Consider the following 27,906-nt stretch of genomic DNA (forward strand, 5'->3'; position numbering starts at 1 on the left):
TTATTGGAACCTTAAATATTTGAGGTTGCCACCTTCGGCTGTGTTATCCCTGCGAAAAGATTCCGGGCCACCGGAACGAATCGAATCGAAATAAAACACGAGGGAATAATAAAGGGGAAACTCGTTTCGTGGATGGAATAATTTATTCAGGTGTGAATTGGCTTACGCGTTACAATTGAAAAGGGAGAAGCGAATGCGAATTAAGTTCGTTCTTTGACGATCGCCTTTCGAAGCTGCGTAGAACGGACTCGAAAAGCATTCAGAAAGTTTGATTACCCCCCACCAGCCAAGCACCACTTGGCAAAGAAACGTGCACCAGAGAATTCGCGATTGAACGTTATGCGACGAATTGCAATCGAGAGCTCTTTGATCGCGTACGCTCGTTTGAAAATTAACACCGAGGGAAGTGGGCTTCAATCAGAGATGGGTAACATTTTTATTTAGATATTAATTTTTACGAACGAATAAAAGAAAAACTGTCGTTCGTCTTTCATTCGTTAAGTAAAATTAAAATCCGTAGCATGAACGTCACGAATAGATACGTTGTTTTTATTCGTTATTCAATGGTCGAATAAAAATTTGCTCATACCCAGTTCCAATCGATACGAATAAGGAATGTTTCGTTGAACTATCTTTCGACCCTCTATTGCATGATATTTTCAATCGGAAGAAAGACTTTATAAAAACAATTATTTTACGCAACAGAGGGTCAACTGTAAATTTCTTTCTAATAATTCTCGGTTCGCGGAATATTCCTTTCGGGGAAGAAATTCACGTTGTTCGAAACATTCCCTTTAAAAGAAAATTCCCCGATTTTACACGATTTTCCAACAAAGAGAAAATTTCCGATTGCCTTCTGCGAGTGGAAACGTCTTGTTCTGCAAATTCTCCTAGGAATGTTCAATTTCCAGAATATTCCCCTTTGAAGAGATTTTGAGAACCTCGAACCCTGACCCTCCGCGCTCATTTTCGTGTATAAATGCCCGACTTCCAAAACCAGTTTCCCAAAAAATTCCAAAAATTCACCGCCCTTCGAAGCGTCCAGATTCTGCGAGGGTGGAAAGAAAATCGTTCGAAGGCCTTTCTTCGTTTACTCTGGTTCTTTCGAATGCGCTTCGTTGAAAAATTAATTAATCGAACATATCTTACAATCTTCATCGAATTCAGAAAATAATGGCTATAAAAGTATATTTATATTCTCTTACAGCCATTTCTTCCTAAACTTTTTTTCTATCGAGGGCCTTTAATAGTTCCCGAATATTAATTTAAAGAATACTTTTTCTATACTCTCTTATACTCTACTGCAAATATTCCAGAGGACTTTCGTTCGAACCTCGCGCAGAGCGCTTCCAGAGGGCGATCCCTAAATTCCTGAGGAACTTTTCGACGCGTGAGGACTTCCGTTATTTGGCTTCCGGGAGATTGGTCGCCAGAACCCTGAATCCGTTGTGGTCCGCCACGTAATGGACCTGTTGCAACACGCCATTGGGGTCGATGTAACTGTAAGCACCCCTCGTCGTCCCGTCTAGGGACCTGGACTCCGTTTTCGCGCTGGAATCGCCAGCGTAGGTGTAATCGTATCGCCCCAGAGAGTCTTGAGTGTGATGAAGGGTGCTGTGGAGCAGCCTGTACGGCACAATGGGAACCACGTAGGATCCGGGGACTTGCGTCGATCTGTGAACGCTGCCCAACGACACGAGCTGTCCTCGTTGCAACGAGTTCTCACCAAGTCCTTCGTTGTTCTGCTGGGCCCCTTGGTTCGACGAGGGTGGCAATTGGGACGATAACGTTGGACTGGAGGATATCTGCAGGAGGTTCTTGTCTGGTTTGGGCACCTCGATCTTCTCCGCCTCGGATCGCGAGAGGAGGAACGGATTCTTGGTGGTCTGTGAAAGAAATTCGTCGAGTTTAGTGGTTTGGAAGCTCTGGAAAATTTGTCTAGAGACCGTGAACCTCGTTCGGACCGTAATATACACGGTGTTTATCACGTACTGCGATTTCTCGAACAGCCAGGTTCTTCTCGTCGTCTTTCCGTAGCTGGGCGAAGCTGTAGTAAGAAGGGAGGATCTTGTAAGACAGAACGTTCGATTGATAATTGGATTGGTCCCTCAGCTGCGACTTCTGCAGCTCCTCCAAATGACTCTTCTTCGCCGAGGCCACTTCCGGCGTGTCCTGGATCGTTTGGAGATCGTTCTTGGGCGGTTGGGGCAAGTTGCTCGCGCTCACTCTGAATCCATTTTGATCGTCCGCGGTGTACGACACCGTTTGCAGAATTCCGTTCGCGTCGATGTAGGAATAACCTGTGGGATGAAGCGAAACGTCGAGGACATGCCGAAATCTAAATCGTCGCGGAATTTGAAATTCAGACCGTTCTAAATTTACACTGGATTCTCAGGGAAATATTAAACGTATCCTCGCTAACTTTTCCCGATAGTCTCCCCCTTTTCGAAGTGACGAATGAGATGCTAATGGGTTGCCGTAACGACTCCGACGAATGCATAACATAATGTATGTACATACGAGATTTTCGCGCGTATGGTTAACGGTACTCCTTGGGCTAGAAATGATGCGAGAACGCGAAGGCATGCATTGTTTAAAAGAATAGAAGATGGATCTGTTGCATGGGCGGTTGTTGCGTCACATCGATCATCGTTCCTAAGGTAATCGTTCGCGAACGTAGGCCGGGACGTCTCTCGCGTAACGTGCGCGAAAGGTATGTGTGTCATTCACGCTTTTAACAGTCATCGAGGAGAAATGTCCCTTTCCAACGAACCCGTCAGTCTTCCAGTCGGAAGCTCCTTTCAATAATCAGGCAAACAGAAATTTAAAACGATCTTCGTAATTTTCCTCAATCTACGAACTTTTTATTTTGCGATTTGCAATATCCAAGAATCAAAATTTGGATGTCGTTTTCGTATGAAAATAAAGAAACTACGATCGATAAATTGGAATCGTGGCGTCGACTCACCACCCTGCGTGATTCCGTTCAAACTGGATTCCGATTTGGCGTGATGAGGCCCGGTGAAGGAGTACTGATATCCGCCAGACCCATCTTGTATGTGATACTGTCTCAACGGCGATAAGGATCCCAGAGGACTCAACCAAACGTTGGCGATTGGTGCAGCGAGACTTTGCCCAAGGAAACAAGTAAACACGATTCTCTGAAACAAAGGCACGTTCTATATTCCACCTTTTTTTTTTTCTTTTTTTTTTTTTTTGTTGAAAGAGAAAACCAATATTTATGATATTTAATTGATATTATATCTAACCAGAATGTATGATGTTTATTTAATTAAAACATTTTCTGGTATTTATATCATTCAAACAATTTATTTTGATATTATTTCATTTCCATGTTTACTTTCAGTATTTCACAAATTATTTTCCGATAATTAAATTGTGTTAACGATATTTCGTAATTACTCGAGGTCCTTTGCTTGGTTTATTCTATATCTTGCAATTTTATATTGGTCATATGTAGACTGCGGATGCAAAATAATATCTTCACGAACGTGCCTACAAAAATTGAACTTAAATAGGAATTAATTTTATTCTGCAAATATTATAGCATGAACATTACTTTCTATTACGTTGTCCTAAAAGTTTCTTCCATTTCAGTAATAAATAATACATACACAATATTTTATGTCTAATTTTACATTATTGAATTGCGTACGATTCATTTTGCTTGGTTACTGTTACAATTATTAACATCTAAGAAATTAGGTTGTCTATTTATATGAACAGTTCCACACAAAATAACTGAATGCAAGTCACGGAAGAAACTTTTAGGACAACCTAATATATTTTGTATATTCTCTTGCATATTGCTTGCATTTTGTATTGTTTCTTGCGCATTGAAATTTCCTACAAATGCATAAAAATCTGCAGTCTAGTCATATGTATCGATTCTAAGGATAATTCACGAAACGTGAATTAATTGCTGACTAATAAGAGACCAACTGTTTTCGAACGCAACGACAGGTAAACTGCAGTCGAAGATGATTATAAAGACGCGGATAGTTTTGAATTTCCGTGTTCAGATTCCGGGCGGATTAATTGGGATCGCACCCAGCGAGCTGCTTCGTAAAACTTTGAAATTAGATGACAACCGTGAAGAGTTTCGACGAAACTTCCCTTATTTGCACTCCCCTCGAAACGCTGTTAAAACGTTCATCGCACTGGAGTCCCGTGTTCCCAACTACTTTAAGATCACAAATTCGCCCTATTCATATTCAAGGTTCACTCTTAACGTGCCGCTTAAAATCAATTTACAGCTTAGAGCCATGGTCGTACGAAACCGACGTGAAATTTACTCGCGACGAAACAATATGGACTAAGCGATGAAAGTAAATCGAGGAAAGAGGAATAATATGGTCCCACTATTTCGAGAATCTTTCAAATAAAATTCTATTTCTTTTCAAAAGAAAAATTATTTTACTTACATTAGAGTGAAATTTGCTATTCAGAACGTACTATTCGAAACAACGTTGTACCTGCTGGCTGTGTATTTCGTTTTGAGAAGAAAGTAAAAGCGGAGTCACTCACGAGTATCATGTTCGTTGGTGGCTCGAACTATTCGGAGGTTGGACACCCGTGGATCTTTTCACAACTTTTTACTAGCAGCTGCCGGATAATCCCAGTGTGGCTCAGCTAACGGTTATGAGAGTGTGAGCTCTCGGAGGCATCCTCTTATATAGGATCCCGTGGATATGCTCGACAAGCGGTGTACTTACCGGTCCCCACCAGCGTGCCTCGTATCGGGGGCCCCTATGGGGCGCAACGAGGCCCTTGGTGCGCGGCCAGAACTGCCCAGGATCACAAATCACCCCGAGTTCGATTTCCAGGCCGATAAATCAATGTTTATTGGCCCTGGTACGAGCCGTCGATCTCTCGCGCATTCCGCCGCGCATCCACCCCGTGGATCCTATCGCTGTTTTGTCTTCTTTCTTTCTTCTATCGCTCTTGGGCTAGCTGCCATTTTTGACCATCTTCGCCATCCTCGGATAGACACCTATGTTTTTCCTTCGCACGTACCAACTCTAAACAGAGTCTTATTCAATACTGGACACGGTAATGGCGATAATAAATTTTATTTTTCAGCTCAGGTGGTCTCGAGCGACTCATTAGCGACCACTCGAATTTTCAAAGGGTGTCTTTGGAGATTTCAACGAAACCGCGATCCGTGCACCGTAATAAAGGGGTGAATAGGAACTTGGAGGTGAAAAGGTGCACACTTGGAAACTTTATTTTAATTACACGTTATATCCAGACCCTTTAAATTACTAAATTACTAAATTACTACATTAAATAATAAATAAGTTCTTCAAAGGACACGAAAACCTAAAAGTAGAACTCTATGGAATATAAACTATCGCGTGTAATAATTTTAAGTTACTCTTTCCAAACTCTATCGTGTACATTGTCCTGTACCTTGGGTCCTGTACCGTTAAACCATAGCTTACCACGCAGAATTGAAAAGCCGATGCTGAACAAGATTTTAAAAAAATCTGCAATTCAATGAGAATTGAAAATTCCTAGATGGTTTCCACGCGTAGTTGGGAGATTTACGGCGTTATCAATTCCATCGGTATTAGTCACGGTCGCGCAACAAGTCGCCGACGAGGATTTTTCACCGCGGTCCTGAACGGCCACGTGGGCGGCGTGCGTTGGTTTTGACATTGGCACTAAACAGCGCTCCGCGCATTAAATGGCTGTCGTTGAGTCGCGTACCTAACACGGTGCAGCCGCATACCGCGCGCGGGACTGAAAGGGCCGCGTCCACTGTTCCTGGCGACTAAATACCGATGGGATCGAGACGTAGCCCGATACGCATCGATACTATCGTCGCGATCGCAATTAGGAACTACCGATAAAGTTTCGATGGCAGACTGGAAATTGGAATGTGACATCGAGCAGAGATTAACCCTTTGCACTCGAGTACTCGAGTTTCTTAGTATTCTATTGTCACGAATGCTAAGCTTGGATTGACTTTGAAAATGAGATCTCTAATTTGCATCTTATTGGCACTTCGAGTTCCAAAGAAATTAAACCTTAAGGAAACCTAGTGGTGACTGAGTCAGAGATGATCTCTCGAGTGCAAAGGGTTAATACGTGAGTACTGAGCAGCAGAAATGGGCAAAACTCTAGGCTTCGAATAAATCTGAAATTTGCCGATATGTTTGTCTCGTTTCCTCTTTTGAACGTTTTCCAAAGAAGGAAACGAGACAAACACATCGCCAAACTTCAAATTCATTCGAAGCCTAGGGTTTTGTCCATCTCTGCTAAGCAGAATAGGTGACCACGGACGGTATCGATGTAGACGTGGTATTTGTAAATAAGTCGTGTCATGCTTCTACTAGAGTATCGGTATACGTTTGATACTTGCATGAGAGTATCGAGGAGTACGTGACGGTATGAGAGGATTGGGCAAAGGTAATCCGATACTGTCGCTGAAATGTCGATTGATACTTCTACAGAAGCGTTAATTTAATAGACATTCGATACTCGCGCAAGGAAGAACGTAGACTTTGTTACAGAGTTAAACCTTTCCCTCTACCGTGACTCTAGCTTGAACCGCGCAGAAGGCGCGAGGATGCAAAATCGTCGAACAGGTTGTCGGTTGTTTCTCCTACGCAGCAATAATTTTATGGTTTTCCGGCTTCGTTCGACACCAATTCCGTGCAGCTTTGCAAAGGCTGGTTTCATAGCCGCATAAACAAAGTCTTGGCGCGAGACCAGACTCCGCAATTAGCGAAGTTTATTTCGATTCAATTATTTTAAAAAATAAATTGATACGTCGTGCGCTAAGCCTGAAGTCGCTTGGTACGAATTTGATTGCGTTTGTTTATTGCAGCTTCGTCCGAGAGTCTTCTTTTGATCCCAAACTTTGTCTAAGAATATATTCACGTATATGCTACAACATAAATGTTGGTAACGATGATATCGAAGGTTTCCTCTTCCAAACTCCAACCGCAGGCTCTCGAGGACATAGTTCCGGCAACGAGGGTAGCCGTCGCGATCTCAATTGGTCGGAGTTCCCAAGTAATTGTCCTTCTGGCTATCCTAAGCGGCTTTCGGGAATTACGAGCTTCCATAGATCGCTGGAACGTCTTTATTACAACGTCGGCGTGCGTGTCCCTCGTAAAACATTCCTTCGGAAATCATCTCCGAGGTGCATGCATTTTAGCGATATTTTTTCTTCGACTGTTCCCTCTCGATCCTGGATATACACCGCTCTGCGAAAGTCGCGGACCATCCCGACTTCCATAAATTAATTCCTGAAAAATTCGGATCCCTTAAAACGAAATAATCGAAAGAATAAATTTTGGAAGACGGTGCATCGATCGGTGGGGGACGTTATTTTTTAGAATTCGATCGAAGAAGAGGTCGAAGGTTCCTGGCTGAAACTTTTGCAGGGCCCTGTAGAGGTTTCATCGGACGCGGTGGCGATCTGTTCGCCGAATCGGTTCGACGTGTCGTAAAAGAAAAAATGCGCAACCGCGAGAATTACGAGCAGACCTCGTAAAAGCTCGGCGTAAATAACGGGCCGTGACGTAAGGACGAGTCGTTCACCATCGCGGCGAGGTAGAAAAAAGAAAGAAACGGAACGCTGGCCGAGGGAATTGTGTTCGCCAGCCTGGGAATGGCGGTGGCGCGTGTCTTCGATGTAATTGGACGATATTATTGTCGATCCAGGAGGCAAATCGGGCCGGGGCAGTTTCTGTCGGTTGCAACGGCACGACCGTTGGAGAACTGGGGTGTTAAACACCCCCTCGACCTTCTCAAAAGGTCAACAACACTTCTACACACGTCTAAGTGTTATTTATATTAGGTGAACTGGAAAATAATGTCGTTTTGTAATTTTAAATACTTGTTCATCGTTCATCAGCTCGTTGATTTTTATCGATCCGGCATTGACAATTTGCACACTAGATGGCAAAAGGCTATTGATAACGGGAGCGATTATACAATTATTGTTTAAAAATAGAAATTTATAAAAAATGTATTTGAATTTAATGTAAAAGAAACGACATTACTTCTCCAGTCCACCTAATAGTAATACAAAAAAGGAAAAGGCACTCTAAATTTGGAGAAGAGACTCTCAAGATTGCCCGGGAATTGTTAGTCGTATTGACACTTTCGCTGCGGACGAAAATAAGTAGCTAGGGAGCTATTGCGCTGGGAGCTGCAATTATGATATTTTGTTTAATGGAAAATTTCTTACAAACGTTCTGATATGATTATTTTGAAAAACATATATTTGTGGTAACTTATTTTATATATAATACGATTGCCGAACAAGAAACATGAAAACTGAAAAATAATAAAAACAACCATATATTTTGATACGGACGCGCACGTGTGCGTGATCCGCAGCGAAAGTGTTAAAAATATTTGACAGGGTGTAACGAGGTCGAAACTTGGTATCATTAAGTAAATTATTTTTAAGTAAAAGGGACTCCGTTTACTTTTTACCGTTTAAAATGGAACGGACTGTTTACTGTGTACTGTCGGAGACGATAATATTTTATCGAGCCCTCGTCTCTGAATTGCTGGGGCATCCTGCTTCGGGATCCCCGCAGGATGGACGCATGCATGTAACATCATTCGTCGGAGGAAGCCGAAGGAGCAGCGGGTCTCCTTTTACGGAGCCACGAATATTTCTTGCGGCTCCGTTTCCCGTGTCCACTGCCGGGACATCGTCGATTTCGATTCCACGGACGTGGTTGTTGAATACAAATCGATCAGACGCTCGCTCGTCCATCCAGGTTGTCGCCTATCCGCGTCGAAGGGAGGAGGACGCCGCCGCGAAAAGCCTCTGAAGAGAATACGTGGTACTTTGTTGTTTGTTGGAGTTTATAGTGGCTTAGCCGGGGAGCTACCGACTATTCGCACTTATCTTATTCCTTATTTTTTTCCCATAGGATTTTTCTATACTTCATATTTTTGTTAGCCAGCCCAAACTCAACCATGAAAAAGCGGAGCGGATGGCCAGGATTTGAACCCAGGCTCTCGGCGTGGTAGTCGGCTACGCACTGCTCTACTGTCCGCTCTACGTGGTATTTATGTGAGATTCTATTTTTTAGTGAGGATGAGGGGAGGCGAATAAAGTCAGTATTGAACAGAACGAAAGTATTTAATTAAAATAAGGAATAAAAATAGTAAGGTGCTTCTCGGTTGCTAGCGATCGACTGACTGTCGTCTTCCTGCGTCTTCCCATTGTTCCCTGAAGAACCGTCCGCCTCTTATATTTTAATCTGAAACATTCGGACATTCACCCTCTCTCTCACACGCGTTCTTACATCCTGTAGTCTTTCCATTCACGCCGCACCCACTCTAACACCATCCTTCATTTATTTTATTTAATTCATCCTACACTCGTCCTTCATTCATTTTATTTAATTCATTTCTTTCTAAATTTATTCCAGTTACGGCAGAGTTCCGAGTTTAGCATAATTTTAATGGGATACAAGTGTTTAAAGGATTTCCCTTTAATCGTTTAAGCTTGTCGCCCACGTAAAGTCGCCAAATAGTTTTTCAGCGGTCCGCAGGCTCACTTCCGATCCGTCGTTGGCCGCGCACGCGATGATTTACGATTATTTCCAATAATACGCCATAAATTTGAACGTTCACGTCGGATCGAGACGTGTTGGGTGTAGGGGGTGTCCGTTCCCGTGCGAATTCATTCGGGCGCCGCGACCAATCGATCGTCCAGCATCGAAGGCTTTTCCACGGAAAAACTCCCGACACCGACGCGCGGTTTTATCTAATTTACATTCTGATTTCGGTCCATTTCGTTCGTGCCACACCTCGCAGTTTGCAAAACAATAGTATAGAACGTTATTCCGTGCACCCTAGCCACGTTTAAACGAATCTGAAATACATGGACGGGAGTAACCATTAATTCCTTTCTCTGAGAATCAGCCCCAGCCTGTGAAACAGAAAAACCTGGAATCGAAGGTGGATGTAGTCGAAAATCGAGCCGAAATCTCGGGCAGCGATGAATGATACGCTAATTAGCGTGCCATGGGGGACCGAAACCGCGATAAACAGCGTGAATCCACGACCGGACCGCGTCTGAACGCGATCGTGAATCACGATTGTTCCAGGAGCGTGTACTACGAGCCAGAACTAGCGTCCGATCGACGATTGCAGGGGCTAACTAACGATTCCATTTGCTGATTGGCCCGGCCGCTCCAAGGCGAACTTTTATCGGGCCTGCCTCCCACGAGAGGCCTAAACGCGGACGCTGACCGATAAAACCGCAAGGCTGAACATAGAGGCCTGTGCGCGGCAATCAATTAAGATCAATCGCCGCGTGGCGAGAGATCGGCTTTTTCTCTTTGACGTCTCGCGGTGGGACGAACGCCCGGGGGCTAGTTCTCGCCCCCGAGATCGCTTTGACGGGGCTTTTTCATCGTTTTTCTCCTGTTGCACCCGATTCACGGACGAAGCGTTTCCTGGTAACCGTGGAAGATCGGTCAGAGCGATTCCGTGGCGGTACTCGGGCCACATGCCTGGAGCCGCTAGTCGTTCTCCAAACAATGAATGAACAGTTTATGACGCGGGTGTCTAGGTTAAGTCATGGCGAAGATTTAGCGTGAGAAATTAACTCTTTGCACTCGAGAGTTGACCCTCGGTTACAACTAGGTTTCCTTTAGGTTTCACTTCTTTGGAACTCGAAGTGTCATTAAAATGATTGTCGTTGAGGCAAAGGTGATCCGATTCTCGAATCTCAAATTAGAGATCTCATTCGAGAAGTCAATATAATCTTAGCATTCGTGGCAATAGAATGCTAAGAAAGCATCTCGAGTTGTTGATAGATACCAGAAATAAAGGCCTCGAGTGCAAAGGGTTCGTGGTTCCCTGTGCCACGCAATTGGATGAGACGTTATTCGATGAAAATTAAGTTACTTTTTGGGGGTAACCTAATTAGAACGTGCTTGGTAGACCGGCGAGGTTCTCCCAATGAAAATGAGCTCGAATACGACCTCCTCGAATCGCGTATAATTCTAAATATAAATGAGAATCCTTGTAGAAATTGTTACTCTTCCGCGTTAGCTTTGAAATTGTATCCCTCTAGGATCCCTCTCCAAGTGGCACGTTACGATCGCTTCCTACCGCATAATTTCCGAAACTTTTAACCAACCGTTTCCCACATTCAGCTGTCACCGATCATTTCCCATCCATGATTTTACCTAAGACGGTACCAAAGGTATTCCCGACTCGTTTGCATGGCTCGTCGAACGGGGACCCCTTATCGGAATTATTATCGTGACGTCCCGTTCGACCGAGGACAGAGAAGACTGGTGATTTTCTTTCAATAGCACCGTGTCGCGTATTCGGTGTCGTTGACCCGTTAGGAAACGTCCACGGAGCTGGAAAAATCGACAAAATTATTGCGTTTCACGGACGGCCTGCGTGACTATCCCATTCGGTCGACGGTATCTCGTTCGGTCACTTTCGGCGTATCGATGCAGGAAGAATCTTTCCACCGTTAACACTTCAGAGGGCACAGGCAGGTTTACCGTTTCATTTTTCGAAAAAGAAATAAAATATAACAATTCTCCAATCCTTGCAAAAATAAATATAATTCTCCTTTTACTTCGAGAAATATCAGTTAAGCTACGCGATATAATACTAAACCTTTGCAATCGAAATGTTAGCATTCTATTGCCATGAACTCTAAGCTATCTATTGGATTGTCCGGAAAATTCATGCCTATTTTTAAGAAAAATTCAAATTATAATTGAATTTTGATGTATATTTATTGAATTATATATGTACCATTTTATTTGTTTTCATCCATTCTGATATATATATATAGACCTGTACCACCTACTAAAAATCGGCATGGATTTTCCAGACAGTCCAATAGATTTCAGAATAATTCATAATCGTTTTATTGACACTTGGAGCTCCAAAGAAATTAAACCTAAAGTAACATCAGGTATTGTAGATTTGCTGCGTGAAACCTAATCACGCCTCTCGAGTCAGCTCTCGAGTGCAAAGGGCTAATAACGTAAAAATAAATACGTTAATAGAATTAATTCACAGAGGCCTACGGAGCCCGATCGATGCGCGGATCTCGAGTTTAATTAATTTCAATTAATTCCAGCCGTTCCTAGAAGGAGACGGAACGGTCCCCCGTCGCGTTTGTCACAGCTGGAACGTGGGAAATACCGTGGAACCCTTGACCTTGAACGTTGTTCCGATTGCTATTAACCGGAATATATTACGGCATTAAAGTGCCGCACACGGGGATCGCGTGTCCAACGAGACGTCGGATTAGTCGCAGGGGCTCTGGGTCTCGGACATCTGCGCCATTTCTTGCCCCGATCCGCGATGAACTCCGCGGATTGCATTCTAAACTCGCGGCTACGATGATCCTCCGATCTCCAGGACCAGCTGGAGAGGATGTACGACAACACGGAACAGGTCTTTCGCCGGCACTGTTAGGAGAGACTCCACAGAAACCGTTGCTTTTATTGCGCCATAATTATTCAGGTGCCTCTAATTGCAGTCAAACAGCAAACTGTTTACGATAATCGCACACGAAATGACCGGTGTTCGTTCCACTAAATACGTTGTTGTAGGTATTTTCAGTTTTTCGAAGTCTGCGTGTTTCTGTTTTTTATATTTTATTTGCGCTCTAGTTTGGTTTTTGTAGGTTCCTCTTCATAGGAGACTCGGGCCTTTTTTACTTGACTGCGTCGATGATTGAAAACATGCGTCACGCAATATCGACACTAATCTTCCAATATTCCATTGTTTCCTGCAAATGAAGAGTGATCCTAACCCAGACCCAGCGCAAGATAAGGAGTGAAATAGATACCTGCACCTCCAACCTGACTAGCAGGCCGAATAAACAGTTTCCAGTAGAAAAAACAATCACCTCCTCTCGGTGAAATGTCAATTTCACGCCTTCACCGGCGAGGGCGTCCCCAAAGAAACGAGACGAGGAGGTGAAAAAAGCACGAAGAATCTGGATCACCTTCCAGCACAGTCAAGTGCACGGGCGTCCAACGCGCAGCGGGGGTCAAGGAACCCGATCCAGATGACTCGTGGGATTAGAAGCCGAGAAATATATCGCGCTATCTCTTAATACGCGTCGAAGCTCGCGGTCGGCTCGCGTAAAGCACGGCCCCGCTCTCTTTAACGCTGAACCCGTTCTCGGTTCTTCCTTCTACCGTCTGCGTGGGCGAGACGTGACAAACGATCCGTGGAACGACGACGGAACGCGTCACAGACAATCTCGCCGTGGTTTCTTCATTATCGGGACCGGCTCCGGTGCCGGCGAAACCGGAATCCGCGTAAAAACAGAAAGACGGCTCGTCGCGGTGCGTTACCGTCGATTAAATGCGCGAATTCGATTAACGAACCGGGCCGAGGCAGCTCGAGGAACGTACGAGAGAGGTAGGGAAATATCGCGGCGTTTTAACGTGGACTCGCTCGTATGGGAAGATATTGGAAAATGAGATTGAGAAAGGTGCACGTCAGAATGTGGCGTCGTTTTATTGGGGGTACCATTCGTTTGATCCCCGCGAATTTGATTTTTACTGAACACGTCTGTGTCTTATTTGTATGTCTATAAAAATGAGGCAAGTAAATTTCATCCAACACATCGATTAACATTCCGAACGTTCATCGCATCGACACGATTGGAGGCCAATGATTAAATATCCATGTACTAATTTAAAACTACCTACAATTAAACGGTACGAAAGACGACTTACTAAAGATCGATAAATCACGAAGGAATCTGCGTATCGCGTCATGGAGCTTACCTTCTCGAATTTAATTTCGGAGCAGTGTTCCATCTCCCACCATTTCCCAGGAACAAGTAAAAACAATTAACACCGTGGTCATCAATTTCCTCCCATCCATTACGAGTACATCATCAATATTAATCTGCCGGTGGTTCGATGCGATGCAGAAATCGACGGTCAATTGAACGGGTGATCGCGAGAACGGCTTGTCGCCGAGGTAGGCGAAACCGGTGATTAAAATTCTCATTAACAAGGAGCGCGGCATTGAGAAGGTTACCGTGTGTTTCCTCCAGCGTTATTTTTAGCGACGCGGATCAAGCTTGGCGCGAACAGTGTTGAAACAAGGAGGTAGCCTTTCAAACACCGTGGATCGATCGTTCGATCGCCGTAATCGATCCTGAGGACGCAACGGGGTCTGTCGAGTATTTAAATACCGATTCAGGATTCATATCAATAAAGGATCCGTGGGATACCAAGTGAAAATATAAAATAACGCTTGTCGAGATAAAAAGCGCAACCTACCCCGTTTACGAGGGAATCTGGCTGCCTTGCGATTTTCACTCGAAACTCGAATTTAATTTATTATTAATCGAACTCGTCAAGTTCCCTGCCTCTTTCTGTACACATAAAATGACGTGCAATTACGTCAACGTCAACCAAGAATAAATTACAAAATTCGTACAGCGACCAAAGATTTAAAAATAACACGAAGTTACAGCGAGAAACGACCAGTAATTAATTAAAAATCGCGTCTGCGATGGATCGATGGAAGGGTAGGAGAGGTGCACCAACGTCAGGACGTACCACACACAAATCGTTTTTATTGTCGAGTGAATTATGAACGATAATTTAAATACAAGCCCGTCAAGTGATTCCGGATGCAAAAATGAAAAGGCGATGAAGTACAAGGAACGATGGCTTAGAAGGAGGCGAGCTATCGACCAGACGAATCGAGCATCGGTCGACACTCTCGCCAGTGCATGCGATCCTAGCGAAGGACCTTCCTCGAAGACCCTGGATCGGTCAAAGGTCGCAGACGTCTCATCCGTGCTACCCATCTCGCTGCCCGTGTCGTTTCCGAAGAGAATATGTCCGTTTCGATGCATTCCTGTCCTCCCAGCGGGGTGTCGTTCGTCTTAATGAAGATAGAGAGGGTAATGAACCAGCGGCTGCAGATGACCGATTGGCGCGGCTTTGAGCAGCAGCGTAGGCTCGATCTTGACGTTCGAATCCCCGTGGATCTGGCTGACGCCGTAGCTGATGATCGAAGCGGTCGAGGTGGCGGTCCCTAGGCTGGCTGGAACGGCCTCCTTGAGGACTGGTACCACTGGAACAGCCTCCTTGGCGACCACAGGTGTAAGAAGAGTCTTCTTCTCGACCGCGACGGGGACAGCTTCCTTGGCGAGCACGCTGGGAATAGCCAGGGCTTCCTGGAGGATCTTCGTAGGGTGAGTTTGGCTGATACCGTGGCTACTGATCGAGGTGGTCACCGATGTGCTGCCCAGGGATGCGGTTGGCAACAGAGCTTCCTTAGCGATGACGTTCGAGAGAATCGGGACGGACTCTTTGGTGAGGATTGGAACGAGTGGAATGGACGGTCCAGGTGATTGGACGACTGTCACCGGCTCGGAATCGATTTTCACCGCGTCCTTGAGCTTCAAGCCCTCTATACCTAGTTGTTTGTGCAGCTCGATGCGATTTTCGTGATAGGAGGGTAGAGGTGTCAGCAGGGGAAGAACGGAAGGACTCCTCAGGACGTTCTGGACCGCCAGCTCGCCTACTGGGAGCTGGACACGGGCGTTCTTGTGGATTTGGACCTGGCTTTGTCGAGAGGTGGCTAGAGGAATCCCGGCGGCTAGGAGCTCTGTCTCGTACTCGGGTCCGCGGTTGACGAGCTCCACCTGGCTCTGATGGGTCGTCGCTATCGATGGCAGAGACTCGATCACGGGCGCGTCTGGCTTCTCGTAGATCGTTCGCACACCTGAAGCACTCCCTTCGTTCTTCTGAGCCTGGCTCACCTGGGCTGGGATCTCGTTAGCGTTCTCCGCGCTGCGTTTCCTGCGGCTGGGCGCCGAGTCGGTGCTTCTGGCGAGGATGACGTGACTCTCCAGGTTCAGATTGCCATCGGTGGGCAGATCGGTCGCGGCCACGCGGAAGCCTTGCTCGTCCGCAACGTAGAAGACGGATTGGAGGATCCCGTTGGCGTCCACGTAGCTGTAAGAGCCGCGGGTGACCCCATCGGCGTCTTTGATCTCTTCCTTGGCCGAGGGGCCACCGGCGTAACTGTAAGCGTGCTCTCCTGTCCTCGTGTTCTGGTACTGGTGGTAAACCGGAAACGGGCTTGCTAGGTACGCGTACGGCAGCAGCTTCAGCTGCGCGCCTGAGACCAGGCTCAGCGTCACGATCAATGAAATCTGGAAATGGAAACGTTGGAACGTATATAACGATCGATTATGATAGGAGAACGATCTTTGGTGGTTCTTACGATTCAGTATTCCTTCGTCTACCAATATGGCGGCTTTGAAGCGCGCTTTGGTCGCTCACAAGTGACTCAGGAATTTTAGTTGAAAATCTTAACTATACCAGTCAGTCCGGCGCAATTGTGATTCTTTTTAGTATTAGGTAGACTGTGGAAAGTAATGTCGTTTCTTTTACACTAAATTCAAACAAATTTTTGATAAATTTCTATTATTAAGCAATCATCTAATCGCCCTCGTTATCAACAGCCACCTAGTTGAGTGATAGACAAGGATTTAAAATTGCAAAAACGACATTACTTTCCAATCTATCTAATACATCCCTACTGAACCTAAAGCGATCCCAGAGACCTCGTTCCCAATAATATCATCGTCGAATCACGCACGCGATCTCAGGGTGCTCTCAGGATTCACTCTAGCCCTCGAGGAGGTCACTAGCCGTGGGATCGTACGAATTTTACTCCCGTCGTCGATGTGTTCTCTTCTCGTCGCGTAAGAGAGGATAAGTTTATACTTGCATGAGCCCGGAGATCCAGCTCTCTTTACGGTCCAATAAGAGACGAACGAGCGGTTACAGCGAGAGGGGTGGGGTGGTGAGGGGTGGGGGGAGGGGAGGGGGAGGGGGGGGCAAGACACGCAGAAAAGGGAGCACGCGAAAAGAAATAGGCCCGGGTACCTCGATTTCTCCGCATTGATTTCGATGTTCATTTGAATTTCAACGACGCCACTCTTCGAATCCGATTATCAGGTGACTCGTCGAAAACACCATCGAGGGGGGGCACGATGTCAGAAAAGGAGGGTTTTGTTCGAAAGAAATTTGATCGAGACGCTGCAATTCAATGCGAGCTTTCAGTGAACATAGATGCGGTTGTTTAAGGTTTGTTGGGTGGATGTAGGTTCTGGATAAAATTCTCTTTAGTATTTATTTAAACAAAATTCTAAACCACGTGTTCTAGCTTCAAAAATCAATCGTCAATCTTTGAATTATTAGGTAGACTGGAAAGTAATGTCGTTTCTTTAACACTAAATTCAAACAAATTTTTGATAAATTTCTGTTTTTAATTAATTATGTAATCACCCTCGTTATCAACAGCCTCCTGCCATCTAGTGTGCAAATTTTCAACGCTGGTTCGATAAAAATCAACGACCCTGACGAGTGATAGACAAGTATTTAAAATCGCAAGAACGACATTACTTTCCAGTCCACCTAATATTTGATCCTGCGTGTACTAACGTAAGGATGGACATCCTTTTCGGTAATACTGACAGCTTGCTGTGACCGTGACTCGAATAAGAGACCGAATTTTATCTAAAACGAAGTAATCCCAAGAAACTAAAATAGAAAACGCCCTCTTACGACCAATGAAATTATCCTACCTGGGATTTCAGAGCCTTGCTCGATATTTCCCTTTCGTCCGACTGTATCGGCAAAATTTTACCTAATCGAAAAAAGTACTCGAAAGTAGGCTGTAGCTGTTTTAGAAATGTCGAGGCTATCCTAGTTGGAATTTTAGAAGGCATGTATCGCGAATAGAGGATGATAGTTGCACTTACCAGTGCCTGCATCGTGCGATAGATGTATTCCTGGGAGAACCTCCTTGCTCAGCGAAGGACTGTTCGGCCTGTGCACCTTGCTTCCCATCTGGTTTTGACTTATATACATGGCGGAGGGGACGAGTCGGTTGGATCGTGTCTTCGAACCAGGAACAGGAGGAACCGTCGAAGGACAGGCGGATCCGTTCACCGAATACTGCCGGACGGGATCCCTCGATCCAGGATCCGGATCCACGCGAGCAATCGTCTTTGCCACGCCCTCCTCCGAACGCTTGCCTCTTCTTGGATACTTTTATTCGGCCGGTTTTTCTCGATCACGGTCGTGGTCGCGGCCGCTCGGCTAGATCCGCGTGTTCTGGAACGGGACAACCGAGCGATCAGCAGAAAATAGAGCGGCGGACGTCGCTTGGAAACGCTCGAGGCGGCCAGTAAATATGGGAACGTTATTTTCGTTTTCTTCGAAGAGAATGATAAACTCGTTTTAAAGGTTTCGGTCCGTACGTTGAACGCGACGCAGCCTGACCTAACTCAATATTTTCGGATCAACGCTCTCGCGCGGTGAGTCGTACTTTAATACGGGCTATTCTTAGTCGTGTATATTTTCTCCAATTCTGATTCAAAGTTAACTCCTACGAGTAGCCCACCTTTTTTTATTTTTATATTTCAGAGAAGACCTGTGTTGAAATTCGAGCGTATAAGACGCGATCGCATCCGCAGCGCCAATGAGCGAAAGGGCGTCTTTTGTTCAGGGATGTTCGTTGCGTCTTACGGCTAGCGCGTGGCGCATAGAACGTGTTCCATGTATGTTCCCAAAAATGTATTATAATAACTAACGTGTATAATAATCTCTATTCTGTGTTTCTAATATAACAACTAGTTTCGTGTAAAGTTATATATTCGTAAATAAAAATAACCAACAACGTGGAATAACATTAAGAAGAGAAATATCGTTTTAATTTTGAAACGTGTGCACCGCGAGCAAGGGACGCGAGAACGATATCCGAAGTTAATGGGGAATCGTGTCGAGTACCTTTGGGTGCTTCAAGATCATTCGAAAGTCGTGCATGCCATACGCGGCACGATTCTTTTCTTCGTCGTATACAATACCGCGGCGATAAAAATGTGTCGTTGCTGTAAAGAGGAATGCCGACGACATTGAAAACACGAAGAAAGAATAACCTTGAGAAAATCGACGGTAACGGGGATGTCCCGGTGGTCCGGATAAACAAATCACCCTATATACGCATAGGTACCAGCTTATAAAACAGGGGATAAGGCGTAATAAAATGCAACTAAAATAATAAACTCATAAGAGCTATTGGATACGCAGTTAAACGTAATTAAGTATCTACCGGGTCGATTGTAATAAATTAATGACTGAAACGACCAGGATCGTATTTTCTTGTCTATAAATATCAGACATAAAAGTCATCTTCTAGTGTGCATTTTCTAGACAACCCCAGGGAGGTTGGTAAAAAGGGGAAGGTTATTTTAGTTTCGTCCGAAGAACCAAGCAATTCCGACGCATTTATATCGCCGTAATCGCCAATAAGGCTTCCGACGAACGGCTGCCACGTGACAAAAACTTCTCCGCGTCGATGAGTACAGCGCGAAAAATTTACAGCCTCGTCAAAGAAAGAGCCTACGGAAGCCTACGGAACAATCGAGGCATCCCGAGGCACGGCCAGCCCGGTGAGTTTCTTGGGTGGAATCGCGGCACGATCGGTCGGCGTGTAAATTTCTTGTACCGGCCCATAACTACCATGATCCAGTGCGCGCGGGTCCCGCGTGTAATTGCCGCTTTGAAATTATTAGCGTCATTAACGCCGTCGCACGGCTGCTTTATTCGCGTCGGATCGCTGCACGATGATCAATGCGACGGCAAACTGGGGCCCAGCAACAGACCGTATCGCTCGCACACTGGGCCCAGAATTCATTCCTAGGCCTTGGAAAAATAATTGACTCGTTTCAAAGAGAAACACGCGGTTCTACCAATGACACGCGATTGTTTCGATATTGTTCTAGCTTGAATTGTCACGGTGGAAAATGAACGATTAGAAAATCGGTTCGATTGTAAGTTTGTAAGAAGATATTCAACGATTCCTATCATCAGCGATTCCTGTTATCTTTGTCCGATTGAATTCTGCTACACTGTGCCGCGAGTCTCTTTGAAGGATCGATAGATCCCTGATACAATGTGAATCGTGATTGCGTTTCGCGGTCCGTGGCTGGCCTCCGCAGCGGCAACAATTCTGCTTGGCCTTGATCGAGGGCCGTGCGAAAGCATCGGCGGCTCTTGTAGAAGCGAAATTGTTCGCCTGCCGCCAGCCTTTTTCCCGCCTTTTTCTCCTCTACCGCAGACATTCAGGAATCCTCCCTTGCCGCAATAAAACCGCCCGACATTCGTCCTTGACGTCCTTGATCCTCGCGCTGACCCGGACAGTAGCTCCAATCTGGCCAATAATTAAACACTTTACCAGGAATAGTCGAATATTTTCATTCTTACGGCTCTAAACATTTCGAGTCAATCATTTTTCTCTCGAGGTCATTTGTTTGTATTCCAAAGGTCTGCTCCTTTTATGACTAACATAAAGACGAATTCAAGCATGCTTGATGTATCAACCTTCGTATTACCTCGAATGAAAGGGGAACCGTAACAATTTGGAAGACAACAAAAGAGTCAAAGCACAAAAAATAATTCATGAAGCAATGCGTCAACCTGAAAAAAAAACATGATTCTTTTAAAGGAAAACAGAATGGACGTTCCAGCAACGATAAAAGTTGCCCGACACTCGCGTATATCAAAAGGAACATAGAAGTTGAAATGTTTACAACCTTTTCCCTTTTAGTCCGCGACTTTTAGTCTCTGCAAAGGACATCCCCTGTCGCGATAAAATCCTCCGACCTTCGTCCTTGACGCTGTGGCGTCGCAGTGACCCGGACGCTGGCGGGAATCTGGGCAAAAATGTTTAAACAAAAGTGATTGTCCCGCGTGTCGTTGCGAGGGGAGTCTCGTTGCAGGCTTTAATCGCGTCTCGTTTAAAGCGAGAATTATTTGTCATTGTCGAGCGTTACACGATGAGGGGGGGGGGGGGGGGCGGAAGGATGCGACAGGATTTCGCGGCGCTTGTTTGCGATGGGAAGAACTTTAGCTGGAGATGGCTGCGGAGTGACCAAGCTTGATTGTCTTATGCAGAGTTTCCACGTGCAAAGATTACTGACGCCAGGAGTACGGCCGAAGACGAATTATGCGCAGGAATTGCAGATAAAAAGCTGCACGAATATAGCAATCTCTACTTCTACTTTTGATTCTACGAATGCAGTTCTGTTGTGGTTCGATACATTGTCGCAGAGAGCAATGATATAAACGAAAAATACGTATATTTTCTGTGTTTTCTATATTAATTTCATTTGAATTGTATTTTTTCCCAGTACCGAACGAAATGATAGATTCATCTATGGATCATCCAACGATTTAGTGTTTGAATTTACTTTCGATTGAATTAATATTAGCGATAGAAGGCGGTCCTTCCGAGCCAGACGAGTGGCGCCAGCAATCTTCGTTCGTAGAAACCTGTGCATTAAAGTCTCAAGCTCTTTGTGTTATATCGAAGGGACAAACGCGTGGTCTTGGAACGAGAATGGCTTGCGCCATTCGAGGGTGTCGCTTTACGTGCCGCTCTGTGTGGCTTGAGCACCTCGCTGCATTCCTTACAATCCGGTATACGAATTTTCCATGAGACAAGGATGTTTTCGCATTGGTGCACCTTACATGGTTTGCATCTAAATCCTTCCAAATCCTCCGTGCTGGCTGTCGACTCTCTCCTTCGGATCTTATCTTCTTTTAGTAGTAGTTCTGAAACACGACTGTATCCGGAACGTTCTGTTTTATTAGAATCTGAAATTCTTCGTACGCATTTTTCAACTCCACAGCTTTAACACGCGACTTAAGCGAACTCGAGGAGTTGGTGACTTCGCTAGTCGTGTTTGCTGCATTCAAAAGCCTCGATGTTCGTGGTACGTCTACGCCACGAACGCGATCCTACTTCTATTGCCTTTCTGGCGGATCTATTAAAAGACAAGCCACGTCCTCTTCCACCGGTTCGATCGCGTCCTTTAAGGAGATTCCTCGCTCCTGGTCATCGGCCGTTGGAAAGTCGACATGTGAGTACGTGTAGGCGAACGAGCAATCCTGGGCTATCTCGTTCGTGCGTTCGTACGTTTGTAGATACCAGGGTCCGATCACCTTGATGCCCATTTGTTCTCCAGCTACCGAGAATCGCTAGACACGCTCGTTGGAAGTGGCAGAGCTCGCTCGTAGGCGAGGATACGCGCAAAAGCCTGGATAATCAGGAAATTTGCCCCCATCCGTGCCGGGCACCGACGACAAGAATATCCAGATGAAAAGAATACGGTGGATCGATAATAGTGGAGCTGAAAAAGATATTACTCTACACCTGAAATTAATAAAAAAAAAGGAAATCGCTACAAAAGAGGTGTCAAGGAGAAGCTTTGTTCTTCTAAATTCTCCTAATATAACCCAAGGATATCGAAGGTCGTCAAAGGTCACGGAGGTTATCCATCCTTGTATAATGCTTACGCAATGTGCGCGATAGAGGATGAAGATCTAGATCACGAAAAATGAGGTCTAACTAGTAAAACCTGATTTCTGTGCGACACAGCAGTTGCCTCAAACCATGCTCGAGCGATAACTATTCATAGCGGAAGAGGCATCGTTGGCATCACTCGGTCACGGTTTATTGCGTCCATAATGAAAGCCGTCAGCCTTTACCCTTATCGGTGCGCCGAGAGTTAATTGCGATTTATCGTTGACGCGCGTGCAAACTCGCGGATACTGTTGGCGTGGTCTGTTTCAAGAACCCGATTCGTATCGTCCAGTTGACACGTTTCGCGGATGTCGAGGTGGAATAACGTGCGACGTTCTGGGGTACGACTGATAAAAAGCTATCTAAATAGACCAAATGCATGAATCACGAATACTTTCTTGCTCGAGTGACGCTATTACAATAGTCGAATACTCAAAGTTTATTCGCGGTGCTCGAATACGAATACCTGTAAAGTATACGACAAGTCTGACCTTTAATTGGAACTCGTGCCTGTTAGGATTCCAGCGCAAGATGCACGCGTTCGAGCACGGTAAAATCGTTTTGGAAAAATGCTCAGACCACACCCACGCGCACCGAGATCCGGTCACATATTTGCGGAGGTCGCCTTATGTCGTAAACATAAACATAATGCAGCCGAGCCGGTGGACCACACCCGACGTACACATGCACGCACACGCGTGCCCCGTTCCCTATCGCGACAAGAGCCCCTCGTATCCGAGCGACGTGACATCGCTCTTCGCGGCGACCTGTAAAACCAGAATAAGGAGGAAGATAAAGGGAACAATCGGGCCTTCGATAAATTCGCCGATCGAAATAAATCCTTGCCGCGTATCGTGTCAGCTCCCTATTAAAAAATCGTCTGCGCGAAAGGAATTATTTATCGTTCACGCAAATAATGTACATGGTTACATGGAAACTTGGTGTGCTTTATTTTCAAAGAGTTTGGAAGATTAATAAGCTATAAATAATTTTGAATCCCTACGCGAAGTTGTGTTGGATTTTAAGTATCCTCTAGTTCGACTTTTAATTGCAGCACTTGCATTTTTCTAACGACGGTCATCGATAAAACTTTCGAGGTTTCTATCGCTTTGTAGATGTTGAGAGCGTTCATCACCGGCTCGCCATTCACGCTGGTTATTATGTCACCGAGCTGCAGACCACCTCTGAAATATTTTGATAATGTGCACTAGTTGTTTATATGGTAGCAATAGGGGATTTCTTGTCTGGGAACGTACAGGTGAGCTGGTGATCCGACGATTACTTTGCAGATAAGAACTCCGTTTCTGACGTTCTGCGGAATACCTTCGAGTTTCTGTTGCAGCTCGGAGAGAAGAATGGGCGTTAGAGAAAGCATGGTAACTCCCAAATATCGGTTCTTAGGAATGTCCAATGTAGCTTGCGCGCCTAATATAACATTGTTTTAGGTTGACATCAAAGATGGTATATCTTCTTAATACGTTACCTTTGCCCTTTCTACGCATTTCTGCTTTCTTAAGGAACTCTTTAGCGTGATCTATAGGTATCGCGAAACAAATACCAGCTGTTACTTTCATTGCGTTTATACCAATAGCTTCTCCGTTTAAATTAACCAGTGGACCACCTGAATTTCCAAACTAAGGAGTAACAGTGCTCAATAGAAATGAGTACAATTTAATGTGTCGTGTTTAATGAATAAAAATACTAACTGTAATCGCAGCATCCGTTTGGATGTATCCCATCTGATTATTATAAAGACCGAGTTCCTCACTTTGACGATTCACGCTGCTTATAATGCCGCTCGTTATCGTATTGCTTAAAGCTAGTGGGGATCCAATAGCAATTACAAACTCTCCTGGCCTAAGAGTTGCAGAACTACCAAGCTTCATTACTGGTAGATTAGTCTACAGAAAAAATGATCATGGTAGCAATCTGAAAATCAACATATTGTTGTATAGAACATATATATACCTTGTTAATTCGTACAGTGGCAAGATCTCTGTGCATATCCACATCCTCCACAATACCGGTATAGGTAGTTCCATCATAAAGACGTACCTATAAAATAAATCTTATATATCATAAAGAAACACAATTATACAAATTAAAGCAGCAGGTACCTTAACAACTGTGTTTGGTTTATTAACAACAACGTGAGCGTTTGTTAATATCAAACCATCCGACTGAACAATGAAACCAGACCCATTGCTAGCAGTCACTGGCTTACCTGTAAAAAAATCAAATCTATTTTCTGATTAATAAATACTCGATACATAATCCTATTCGTAGTTATATTATTATATTTGTACTTTTTTATATACATCATTTGTATCTACCTTTTATTGTCTTTAATTTCAATGTTGACCACAGCTGGAGCTGATAGCTCCACTACGTCAGCTATAAAGTTGTATTTATCTCTGTTATGGTTAATGTCTACCAAATTGATCGATTTTGCATGAATCGTGGGTATAAAATTCGCTAAACTACCGAATCGGCTACAAATACTATCTTTCCATTTATACACAGTGTAACCAAAACCAGAGAGGAAAATGGTATAGGTTAGGATGTTTTTAATGGTTTTGTTGAAAATTTTATACTTTTCTTGTTGGGTAGTAAAGTTTCTGTACCGTGAAAACCGATCTGTACACGAAAAAATTAGAATTTGTTTGTATTGAAATTGATTTTGCTTGAACACGCTGTATGGGAAGCGTGACAAGGGAGCGGCCATGTTTCTAATCCAAATCGAGAATCGAAACCAGTTCTTCGGTTAGACGCTAGGTTTGGATTTTCGCGGGCAAATGCCGCGTACTTCTTCGCAAAGTTTCCAAGTTTATACAGCGAAAATTGTACAAAAATTTACAAATCTCTCTGTTCTTCTTCTTAAAAATTAAAATAAGTTCTGTCTTAAAGTGATTACGAATCTTGAAACCCGTATTTAGTGAGCAGATATTTTTAAACATTCGATCAGGGATTCTAAACTTTTCGGAAAGAGATCTTTTAAAGAAACAAATAGGATATCTGGATAAGATTAATCATAAATTTTAAATTAAAATACATTGTTCGGGTTGATAAACAAATTTATTTACAAAATGCGAAGTATCATTAATTCGTAGTAGACAAATTGTTATGTTTTTTGTTCTTTCACTTTTTTCTTTTTACTCGTAACTCCATTTTTTACGGCACGTACTTTTACTTTTTTCTGGTTTTTGACGGTCAAGGTTGCTTTAACATTTTTACTTTCAGGCGTGGCTGCATCTTCTACCGAATTATCTACTTTTCTTTTTTTCTTGTTACTAACTAATTCCGTGTCTTTACTAGCCTTACGTTTTTTAACCTCTTTAGTTTCTGTTACATTTGCATTATTTTCTTGATCAACATTACAGTCTCTCTGAACATGTCCTATAAATAATCAAACGAATTATGCACATTATTGTATAATACTCTCAATTCTTTCAGTATACATACCCAGTTCATTGCATTTAAAGCATTTACCATTAACTTTAGGTTTTTGTCCACACTTGTGATTCTTCATTGCACATTTTGAACAAGTCTTGCAATGTTCCCAATTGGGTTTCACGCATCTGTTGCATGCATTGCAGTGCTTGTAAGTCAAACCATTTTTAGAAGTGCAATCTTTGCATTTCTTGCAATGCTTATTCTCTTCTGATACCCACTTTTGACATTTTTTGCAATATTTGTAACCACTTGCTTTGGGAAGTTCCACTAAATGTAATGGTACATTTGTAAAAATTCTAATAGGGGATGGAAGCTTATTAGCTTTAGGTTCAGTCACAAATAAGGCATGATTGTCATAAGATACTTTGTAATCAACCATTTTCAAATCCTTCAAACCCCCAGATACACCAGGTGGATTACTTTTTTGTTTCATTATGGATTCCATAAAATATGGAAATATGAACATGATTTTCAAACAATCGTTTTCATCCTCTATATTATTCCATTTTTTATGGAGGTCAGCAATTCTCTTGATAGTCCATGACATTGGCTCTACCCGGCTACCAAATGGTGGATCGCATATTAAAAATGTATCTTTTCCTCCATTTTGTGTTAAAAAATCTTTAAACACATGCAAAGCATTTTCATCAAAAAAATGGTTGTTTAATAGATTATACCAGCAATAACTCAGTGGACCAAAAAAGTTATGCTATAACATAAAAATAAAATTTGCTTTTTAAACTGCTTAAGGTGCAACTTTTATTTTCTAAGTTTTGAAACTTACAAATCTTCCATCAAGGTCTAATAAAAGAGAGGATATTTTATCCTCGTATTGATCTAAGATATGTTCATGTATTTTTGGTGTACCAATGCAAAGAACTTGCTTGGCACCTAGTTTGGCAAGCATGTCTGTCATCTCTTCTGTGGATTTCTTTGAAAAAAAATACTGAGCTTCTTGTCTAGAATTTTTCAGGGGTTTCAACATTTCTGTTGGATGTTTCATGTGATAGTCCGTAACACCTTCGTGTAAATCATGATTTTGATGTTTGTCTTTATCATCATGGTGCATCAGTTTGTCACAAGTTTGACAATAACATCTTTTCTCCGGTGGCAAAGACATTATCTTATTGAAGTGAACATATAATGGTCTGTGATGATAACGAGAAGAAAACTCTTTCTTTTTTTGTTCCCATTTAGCTGCCTGTTTCTTCGTCAATGTTTCTCCTTCTTTTAAGTGAAACTTGCACAATTTTCTCTCGCGACAAGCAGCACATGTGTAGAACTTATTCAGCTTACCATTCACATATTCACCGAATAACAAAGTTGGCCCTACATAAAGATGATGTTACCACAAATGTTTGATGTACTTCTGTATAATTCGATAATATAAGAAATTTCAATGCCAAAAATTACCGTGTGGACACTGTGGATGTTTAGATGGATCAGACCAAAAGCATTCCATGTTCACCACTTACCGTAAGAAAAGTAAACCAACAATTTAGAAAAGAATAATCTCGTGAAAATTTACTACGGATAAAAGAATACAAATTTATATCGATTTTATTATTTATTAGTTTAAATTCGTATAATATACATCATATAGGAAATGCATCTCTGCACTCCAAAAATTTCCATTCATATATATCTATGTGTATATATATAGCCACGTGTTAATCAAAAGCAATGAAGTTAGTCGCAATTTATAGCCGCCAGATTTGCCGCCATTTTCCTGCATGCGCAGTACACGACTGCGCATACACTAAAATTGCGCCAATATCGATGTAAGTATAACATTTTTAATATACAGGGTGTCCCAAAAGTCGGGGAAGAGCCGGAAATGGGGGGTAGCTGAGACGATTCTGAACAACAATTTCCTTTGCAAAAATGTCGGATGGAGCTTCGTTATGGAGATATTAAGCGAAAACCCCGACCAATCAGAGCGCGCGTAGACCGTTCGAGCGGCCGTGGTAGCGAAGGCTACACGTTGACGGCCGCGCTTGTACGCGAACAAGTGACTCGACGTGTATTGAAGGTCATTGACGC

At 43.7% G+C, this 27,906-nt stretch overlaps 4 protein-coding genes across 5 annotated transcripts; all 4 read right to left on the bottom strand.

Annotated features, from left to right (window-relative positions):
* Window positions 1-1,265: 1,265 nt before the first annotated feature.
* On the bottom strand, window positions 1,266-13,823 carry LOC128892421 (uncharacterized). Its single transcript, XM_054152842.1, has 4 exons — window positions 13,791-13,823; window positions 2,969-3,161; window positions 1,993-2,300; window positions 1,266-1,886 (listed from the first exon to the last, which is right to left on the bottom strand). The coding sequence occupies exons 1-4, from the start codon at window positions 13,821-13,823 to the stop codon at window positions 1,404-1,406; spliced, it is 1,017 nt and encodes a 338-aa protein (XP_054008817.1). The 3' UTR covers window positions 1,266-1,403.
* An 899-nt stretch (window positions 13,824-14,722) lies between these two features.
* On the bottom strand, window positions 14,723-17,891 carry LOC128892429 (uncharacterized). Its single transcript, XM_054152855.1, has 3 exons — window positions 17,804-17,891; window positions 17,627-17,688; window positions 14,723-16,186 (listed from the first exon to the last, which is right to left on the bottom strand). The coding sequence occupies exons 1-3, from the start codon at window positions 17,889-17,891 to the stop codon at window positions 14,909-14,911; spliced, it is 1,428 nt and encodes a 475-aa protein (XP_054008830.1). The 3' UTR covers window positions 14,723-14,908.
* Window positions 17,892-23,338: 5,447 nt separating this feature from the next.
* LOC128888800 (serine protease HTRA2, mitochondrial) lies at window positions 23,339-25,160 on the bottom strand. Its single transcript, XM_054145934.1, has 7 exons — window positions 24,744-25,160; window positions 24,528-24,651; window positions 24,379-24,465; window positions 24,117-24,311; window positions 23,894-24,044; window positions 23,667-23,835; window positions 23,339-23,594 (listed from the first exon to the last, which is right to left on the bottom strand). Exons 1-7 carry the CDS (start codon window positions 25,133-25,135, stop codon window positions 23,432-23,434), a joined length of 1,281 nt encoding a protein of 426 aa, XP_054001909.1. The 5' UTR covers window positions 25,136-25,160; the 3' UTR covers window positions 23,339-23,431.
* Window positions 25,161-25,463: 303 nt separating this feature from the next.
* On the bottom strand, window positions 25,464-27,548 carry LOC128888734 (rRNA N6-adenosine-methyltransferase ZCCHC4). 2 transcript variants are annotated; one of them, XM_054145837.1, is made up of 4 exons: window positions 27,277-27,548; window positions 26,648-27,192; window positions 25,873-26,572; window positions 25,464-25,806 (listed from the first exon to the last, which is right to left on the bottom strand). In XM_054145837.1, exons 1-4 carry the CDS (start codon window positions 27,323-27,325, stop codon window positions 25,532-25,534), a joined length of 1,569 nt encoding a protein of 522 aa, XP_054001812.1. In that variant the 5' UTR covers window positions 27,326-27,548; the 3' UTR covers window positions 25,464-25,531. The 2 variants fall into 2 exon arrangements, with proteins under 2 accessions (XP_054001812.1, XP_054001822.1); XM_054145847.1 differs by having other exon boundaries at window positions 27,339-27,547.
* Window positions 27,549-27,906: the final 358 nt, after the last annotated feature.

This window comes from Hylaeus anthracinus, unplaced genomic scaffold, assembly GCF_026225885.1.
Source record: "Hylaeus anthracinus isolate JK02 unplaced genomic scaffold, UHH_iyHylAnth1.0_haploid 0, whole genome shotgun sequence".
In the NCBI taxonomy this organism is placed as follows: Eukaryota; Metazoa; Arthropoda; class Insecta; order Hymenoptera; family Colletidae; genus Hylaeus; species Hylaeus anthracinus.